The sequence below is a fragment of the Gracilinanus agilis genome, chromosome 4, assembly GCF_016433145.1.
Source record: "Gracilinanus agilis isolate LMUSP501 chromosome 4, AgileGrace, whole genome shotgun sequence".
In the NCBI taxonomy this organism is placed as follows: Eukaryota; Metazoa; Chordata; class Mammalia; order Didelphimorphia; family Didelphidae; genus Gracilinanus; species Gracilinanus agilis.
Genome location: NC_058133.1, coordinates 102262148 through 102271054, shown reverse-complemented (window position 1 = coordinate 102271054; position 8907 = coordinate 102262148). Strand labels below are relative to the sequence as shown.

Genomic DNA, 8907 nt, shown 5'->3' with positions numbered 1-8907 from the left:
AGGTAATAGCAATTATTTGAAGGGTTCCTTCTCAAATTATGCATCAAATGTTTTCTCTAGAAAATATTTAGGCAGAACTTTATAAGATTACTGAATCACTTATCAATTATAAAAAGCAAATGTAACAGTTAACTTCTTAATTCTTAATAAATGATCCCTATTTACCATATTCTGATTTAATTTTTTTTTACTATGATCTTTCTGAAATGTTTATTTAAAATCACTTCATTATAATCATGGAAATTGTTGTCTAACAGGCAAAAAGTGCAACTCTCTCCTATCTTTTTAATATTTATATGTTATATACACAATATGTATAGGTTTAAAACATGAGTTACATATCCTGGTCTCTTACATGCAAACAGTAGATCACAAGTAGTTTTGAGCTACACATACATTTTGCACAGGTATTGGAAATTCTATGGATTTTTTTTACAGTTTTAACAAATATACATAAATATAAGAACATAAATTACAGTAAAATATTGACAGCACGTCTGAGAAAATGTTGATAACTCAGATGCATTGATACCTAAGGCCTTATAATAATTAAAAAAGTATGGTTCAGAGACATCTCATTCCTATCCTTTTCTTAATAAGTAAATAAAGTACATCATTTGCAACATTATCTTTAAGCAACTCAGAGAGAGAAATGTTTCTTTTTTAGTCTCTACTTCCCATGAAAGAAAACACACAACACCTCTCATCGACAGCACAATCCTGCCTTTTTCTCTAAGTTTGACACAGTTGTCACAACACTGAACATGACAGGGCCATATAATCAGTCAAGTCCTTTCCTGAGAATGAATTTTTTTCCCCAACTAACGCTCTGGTAGCATTGTTAAAGAAACCAAAGATCATGTAGAGAGGGTTTCAAGTTTGTACTTAATCTAAATAATTCTATTTGAAAACAATCTAAGATGGAAGAATGTCAAAGCTAAGCAAAGATAAAATAGAATTAGGCATTGTTTTGAAATAAAAATGCAGCCCTTTGTACATATTGTTTAAAAAGATTTCTAAATATTGTTTTTATACTGCTTATAAATATAATAAAAAACAGACAGTGGGCCATCTTTCTTCAAACTGAAAGATTATTCTCAAAATGTCATTCATTTCTTCAAGATTATAAAGTGATTTACTTTACAAGAGATAAGTCTTTTTGTTAAAAGGAAATCTACATCATTCTGAGCTAGGCAGAACTGATGCGAACACACAGCATACATAGATTTAATTCTTTACAGTTACCTAACCCGAAAAGACAAACCTAGCAGCTCCATAAAAACACTTCCTTCTTTTGTTAAAGAAATGTTAATACTTGTGTGAATAATAAACACAGACAGTAATTACTTAGTGTAACAGTTTTTGAAACTGCTGAGATCATTAAAACTTGAGGGTTTTTGCAAAATGAAATCTAGTGTTGTTTTTTCTGCATATCATTAAGAAAGGTGCAATTAACCTCTTAAGATGTGTTTCATTTAATCTCACAGTCTCTACATATAAACAAAATTCAATGGAGTTTAAGAATAAGACCAAAGTTTCTTTAGTAGAGAAAAAATTAGCAAAATAAACCATTTGAAGACAAGTACATACATAAAAAGTAAAAAATGTAACAGAAACACAAAAATCCATAATTTCAACCATATTTTCAACCTTAAGTCCAGCTACTACAGATGAACATTCAGTGCTTGTGTATCAAACCTTATATCGTGCAGCTGCACCCTCTATTACCATGTACAAATCTCCATGTGAATCAGTACATTCCCATGATCACTTGAACTTCTCACCAAAGCGACAATCTTCTGAACTCCCAAATACTGTGGTTTACATTCCAGTTGTGCGTGACATCAAAAGAGCTCAGTGTCCAGTTTTAAGTAATAAAAGTCTTGTTGGCAACCAAAAACTTATCTTTGATAGGCAAGAAGATGAAGTGCAAATATATCACAAGTGTTCTGAAGCAAATCTTTTCCCCAATTACTATGTCTTAGTGGTTAAAAGTTTCTTAGGTGTTACTGGTCTCTTGGACTGCCACAAATGACTATGAATGGTAATTGCATCAACACTGGCAGACATGGTCTTAGCAGGTATGTGGCTAAATTGCTTTCTGTCAGAGTTATATTTATAAAGCCCTTCTATCATTTTTTTAGTGATAGATTTAGGGCCAATCCCAGCCAGTTTATTGATTTCTTCTGTTTCTGGGCAATAGGTATATAGAGACCTAAATTGGCAGCCTGAATCCCGGAACAAGATTAAAAAGTTGTTGGCGTCAGACTTCTCCATTTCCTTAGAAGAAAAAAAAACAAAACCACATATTTGCTGAGTGAACACAGCTATGTTCTGAGTCAATTTCTACACTATAAAAAATACCTAATATAAGTAAGGCCTACTTGTAAAAAAGGTCACAGCTTTAAATACATTATGTAAAATTTAAAAGAAACACTAATTAATTAGAGACATGATATATATAATACAAAATTCTATCTGCTCTAGTTAAACATTACAATTTCACAGGAATTTTTACAATGACTTGCTTGGTGTCTTGATTTCTTCACCTGGCTACTACCTGTCTCCTTTATAGTTTGACTCTGTCAGTGAAACATTTTCTACCTCTGGGTTTCAATGCTGCAAGAAAATCTTTGACTCTGTCAGTGTGAATGTTCTTTTCACTGACACACTGACTACAACCCTTCCACTCCATGAAAAATAGTCTTCATGGATACTATGGCCTCCAAAACCAATCACTTGGGACTAACTTTCTGCTGGTAAGACTAAACTTAGCTGGGCTAGTCCTTGATAAGACAGATGTGTCTTCTAGTTTTCTAGAATCTAATTTTAACTGATCTCTGATTCAATTTTGTAATTACTATTTTACTCTGCCTTTGAAGTAATAATACTTTAATGTTTGCAAAGCACTTTACACATATCATTTGATCCATAGAAAAACTCTAGAGGGTAGAAAGAAGCAGGAATTGAATTTGGGTCTTTCTGATTCCAATTCTGGTATTCTATCCACTACACTATCTACTTCCTTCTAATTCCAAAAGTACTTATTCTAATGGAAAAAATTCTATAATTTAATCATTTATCACTTTAAAAAGATCACTGTAATTAAAAACATCTTACCTCTAATATTTTTTTCTTCTGACCTTCATTTACTTTTCCAGCCAAGCAGCAATGAGCTAATGCATTTTGTATTATATGCTTATTGGATTTTGCACTGGGTTCTTTGAATAGCTTTGGTCCTATGGAAAAGATTTAAAAAAATTTTTTGTCTCCATTATGATAATATTTCCATAACAGAAGAGTTACTATTTTTCAAATGGCATAAAAGCCATTATGTTAGCAATTGCCAGCATTATGTCCTCTGTATTAGGAACTCCTAAAACTTTGTATACAGTTCTGAAGCTAATGAATGCAACATAATCTCATCAGAGGCATTTGATCCACTGCCAAGTCATCTCTAAAGGCTCTTTCAGCCTCTGCATTAAACCTCCAAAGAAGGAAAACTCAACGATGGGTGGTTTAACTTTTGGTTGTTTTTTATTGAAAAATAAATTATAAGTCTCATGATATGAAAATACCAGCAATCACATAAACAAAATAAAGAATACATTAAAAAAATCTTAACTCCAAACTATTCATGACCTAATTTTTTTTAGTTACCAAAATGATAACTTTTTTCCTCCGTGTTTCTTTCTCATTTCTTTTTTTCTCTTGGACTTAATAAGTTTGTTTTAATCTTTTAAAAATATAATCAACCTGAATGTCTATACTGGCCCTTTAGCACCTATGTAACTTGAACACATGATTCTAACCCTTCTGCAAAATGTGGGGGTTGGACTACAATGATCTGTAATGTCTCTTTCAAGTCTCACTATTCTATGATGCTAAGATACTCTATATTCTTCTCATTCTACGTTCTCCCCATTTTGCTTCAATCTGCCTTTCATCATTTTTGTATTTTTTGTCATATTTTAAGCCCAGTAATATCCTATATTACACTAAAATTATCACAATTATTGGACATAAAAGTTGTTTCTGTTTTTTTTTTTGGGCAAATACAAGTAAAACTGTTATATTTTCCATTATTTTAATAACAATCCCAGCATCTCCAGGGGTTTGGTTTTTAAAGCCTACTTCTCCTCCTCTTCTCCTCTATCATCTATCCTGAAAGTCTCTGGAGAGAGAGGAAGAACACCTACTTCTCTTACAAGACAAACCATTCCATCCCTGGTATACAGCTTTATGAGTATTTTCCTCAAATGAAGCTTAAATTTGTCATCTTGTAATTTTAACCTGAGACCAATGAGAAACTTACTGCTAGAAATCTAGGTGAGAGGTGATAAGGGCCTATTACCAAGGTGGTAGCAGTGTCAGAGGAGAGAAGGGGAAACATATATGTTACAAAGGAGGAATTGGCAAATAATTAGGTATGGAGGGCTAGAGATTGAGGGGTCAAGAATGGTGCCTAGGTTACAAGCCTAGATGCCTGGAAAAATGGTACTGACAGAATATATTTTGACATATTATGTTGACATATTATGTGTATATATATATAGAGAGAGACAAATTATATTGACAGATGTAGGGAAGATATTTATAAAGAAGGTAAGAGGTTTATTTTGGGAAAGATGAGTTTGCTTTTGGACATGCAGAGTTTAAGATGTCCATAGGATAGCAAATTTAAGGTGTCGAGTAGACAGTTGGAGATGTGAGACTTCAGATAAGAAGATAGTAAAAAACTGAATAAACTAATCTGAGAATCATCTATACAGAGATGATAATTAAATCTATGGGAGCTAAAGAGATAAAGTAAAATAGTACAGAAAAGAGAAGAGAGAGACTGGAGCTCAGGAACAGCTTTGGAGGACACCCACAGTTAGCAGGCATGATTTAGATGAAGAACCATAAAGTGGGCAAAGGAGAGGTCAGAGACAGAGGAAGAGAATCATGAGAAAATGCAACAAAAACCTGGAAAGAAAAGCATAATGAGAAGCTTGTAATTGACAATGTCCAAAAAAACACTACAAGGGGGTCAGCTGGGTGGCTCAATGGATTGAGAGCCAGACCTAGAGATGGGAGGTCCTAGGTTCAAATTTGACCTCAGACACTTCCCAGCTGTGTGACCCTGGAAAAGTTAACATGGTTACATGATTCTTGCTCTTACTTTCCCCTTCACCCCCCCCGACCCCCCCTCCCAATAGTCTATGCGCATTTCCACTGGTTTTAACATGTGTCATTGATCAAGACCTATTTTCAGCTGTGTGACCTTGGGCAAGTCACTTGACTCCCATTGCCTAGCCCTTACCACTCTTCTGCCTTGACAAAAGAGAAGGGTTTTAGGGGGGAAAAAACAAAAACAAAAAACAAACCAAAAAAAATGCTACAGGGTTATCAAGAAGAGTGAGGTTTGAGAAAAGACCAGTACATTAAGCAATTAAGAGTTCATTGTTAACAATGGTAGAGTAAATTCAGTTAAATGATGAGGATGAAAGTCATGCTACAAACAGTTAAGAAGAGATTGAAAGGAAAGAAAGTAGAGACACAAACTGTAGAAGGAGTCATGGAATTTAGCCATAAAAGGGAGGAAAACATAGGATGACAGTGGGGAAGATCAAGTTCAATGTATCATCTGATATAGTAGCTCTTAAGTTTTGTGTCATCTAGACATTTGATAGGTACACTAAAGTATGCATTAACCAAGCCATTGATAGAAATGTTAAACATCAAAGAACCAAGCAAAAATAGCTAGGTACTCCATTAAAGATTTTTAATTTTGACAACAAACCATTAAAAACTACTCCATTCCAGCCACTCAACCAGTTCCAAATCCTTTTGACTCTACTATCACTTTGGATACTTCTCCATCTTTTCATTAGGAAAAGCAGGATCTCTTAAAGTTTATGTTCTAACAGAGGAGATAAGAAATTGCATGTAAGTATAAAAATAGCTGGTGGATAATGAAGTTTCTCATATAAGAGGCACAATTAACTGAAATCTTAAGAAATACTAGGAAATTCAGCACAGGAAGGGAATATTTTGACATGAGAGGAAAGAAAGAGGGAGAGGAGGAGAGGAAAGAGCCCAAGCCCAAGGAGAGAATGAATAGGAATAACAACAAACTCTTAGGAAGGTGTGTTGAAGTTAGGTTATGGAAGGCTTTACATAATCAACAGAAGAGTTTGCATTTGATCTTAAGAGTTCACAGTGAGACTAGTAGAATTTACTGAAAAGAACTGGAAAGGGTGGGGGGAGAGGGATGACTTCTGCTTCAAGAAAACCATTATGGCAGCTGTGGCTAAGATGGGCAGAAAGGACAGATTTGAAGCATTCTGACTAATTAGGAGGCTATTACAAAATCCCCGGGCAAGTGTAATGAAGTTCTGAACTAGGATGGTAGCTGTGTGACTGCAGAATAGGGAGTGACTTAAGAAGTTGCAGTAGAATCTGTGTGACTTGTCAACTAACTGCAACCTTGCATATGGGAGGGACAGTTTAGAAGTCCTCTGAAAGGCTGGCTATGCTTTCAGCAGACAGAGGAACCCTGAGAAGAAGGTGTTTATGGAAGAAAATCATGAGTTTTGTTTTAGACATAACATGTTTTGGACATGAGGTTGAGATGCCTAAAGGGGATCACGAGCTTAGACAGTTGGTAATCTGGGACTGAAACACTCAGGAGACTAGGCCTAAATTTATAGATCTGGAAGTTATTCATGTAAGTACGACAATTATCCCATGGTAACTAATGAAGTCACTTAGGGAGACTATGTGGAGAGACAAAAGAATCCAGGACAGAGTCCTGAAGTATGGCTATAGTTGGGGAGGTAGGACATAAATGTTTAGTTACTAGAGAATATAAAAGTTGAAAATACTGTGTGAATTAATTTTATGTAGCGATCTTTTATATACAAAGTTATATGATACATTCAATAGACATAACCAACTGTAGACATTTTCTTTAGTAAGTCATAGTAGCGAAAAAACATTGAGAAAGAATTATCAAAGGTTAGAGTGCCAAGAAATAATACCACTAAAACCCAGAGAAGAAAGGGCATCTATGATTAGAATGTATCCAAATGCTACTAAGAGGTCAAAGACCTGATAATGGTTTTCACTGAAGAAGAAACAAGAAGACAGAAGAAATAGATGCAAAAGGAAAAGATGATTTATGACTCTAAAAAAGTCATCTTGTTTGAACAAAATAAGCAAGAGAAGGAAAGTTAGAAGTTCAACTTGATGAATCAGATAAGACTGAAATTTCTCAATGCCAGGGGATGACCTTATTTTGGACTGAACACACAAAACAAAATAGACTCACCAAGGTAGCAAAAGATGAAACAGGGCCAAGGTGCTTTAGATGGTCTGGGCTTTCAAGGTTTATACTACATGCTAGGGCCATGAATGATTCCACAGCAAGATTAAGTCCACTGAAAGAAACAATATCTTCCTCTGGTAAAGACCTTGATATGAAAGGCAATCTTATATGAGTGTAACTGAAAGAGATGCTATTGACCAAGTTGACCAGGAGGTGTACTTGCCTCAGGAAAAAGTCTGGAGGTGCTGACATCTATAATGGGAGCTATAAGTTTCTAATATCTTAGAAAGCATTCTAGATCTTTGCCCAACAGATGATGCCAGAAGCCTCTGGGGCCTTGTTTGCCTCTAATGTCAAAAGAAATTTATGTACTAAGCTTCTGACAAGAGCTGGGATCCATTCCACTGCTATGCTAATAAAAAATGTAAAAACAGTATTTTGGAAGAAAAAAAAAGCTACCTAGAAATGCTGAAAGTCGTTTTAGTTGGAGGTACAGTAAAGAGGGTGAGAAGAGAAATATGGAAGCAGGGAGTACAGACAGCTTTATGGGAGTTTGTGAAAGGGAGAGGATCCTGTTTATTCAAGGGCTAGAACAGGAGAGGCTGACATGTTTATGAGAAACGAAATAGGAATAGACTGAAGGTTAGAGAGAAAGGAGAAAGGCTGTGGGAAGTGGGAAAAGGAATCTGTTGGAGTAGAACAATTTACTCCAAGTGCTCATTCCAGCTTCTTTGCAGTAAGTACCACCTCTTTATGATAGATCATATCATATCATAGCAGTATATCTCATACCATATCATCATGGATTGGGGCACTGGAAACAAAATGTAGTTAATTCCTCTGTCAGAGAGGATAGCAATGGACTGTAACAAAGAACTGGTAGATTTATTCTATTTTTCATGCTTATTTTCTCTTTGCAATTTACTTTGGGGATAATCTGGTTTGGTAAGATGTCATGCTAAGCTTTTTACATACCTGTATTCCCTTTTGCTGCTGTTGGGTCTTTTATGAAGACAAATTTCATAAATTATTTTCCATTATTCTCCAGTGAAAATGGTTGGTAAAAAGAGTTTGCAGTCTAAACAATGTTGCTTCAGGCTGCCACATAACTCTTCTTGGAAATAAAGTTGTTTATGAGATGAAGCAGATTCAGAGCTCTTTTGTTTTGTTTTTCTTGTCAATTATTGGAGGATAATTGAGTGAAAAATCACCTAACCCACTTTATTAGCCAGCTCCAGACAATGCTTCACCTTCCATCTAGCTTTCAAGTGCTAAATCAGGCATCTTGCCAAAAGCCAGACATCACCCCCAACTTTCCTATCTCTGTAGGAAAAGTGGATAAGTCTGTCAACATCTTTTCCTTTATAATGTTCCTATTTTTTAGAAACCAATTAGTCATTTGAACAGATCAAATTGGAGCTAATTCTAACTGCAGAGCTGATTTCAGAGCTTTATTCTTTGAGTTGGAGTTAATTTTAACCTTTGCTCTGGAAAAAGGTATAGCATTAGCTGCTAAAGAAATTGCTTCTATGTCACTAACCAATCACAGAAACAATCATTTCCTGCCTTTTAAGATAAAATCAATTTCATTTTTG

At 35.0% G+C, this 8907-nt stretch overlaps 1 protein-coding gene across 1 annotated transcript in view; it reads right to left on the bottom strand.

Annotated features, from left to right (window-relative positions):
- Positions 1–1666: 1666 nt before the first annotated feature.
- Positions 1667–8907, bottom strand: part of CAMSAP2 (calmodulin regulated spectrin associated protein family member 2) — a 170043-nt gene continuing 162802 nt past the window's right edge. The window contains exons 16-17 of the mRNA XM_044674426.1: positions 3121–3239; positions 1667–2280 (exon numbers count right to left, since the gene is read on the bottom strand). Coding sequence (XP_044530361.1) covers positions 1975–2280; positions 3121–3239 — 425 coding nt within the window. The 3' untranslated portion in view covers positions 1667–1974. The remainder of the gene's footprint in view (positions 2281–3120; positions 3240–8907) is intronic.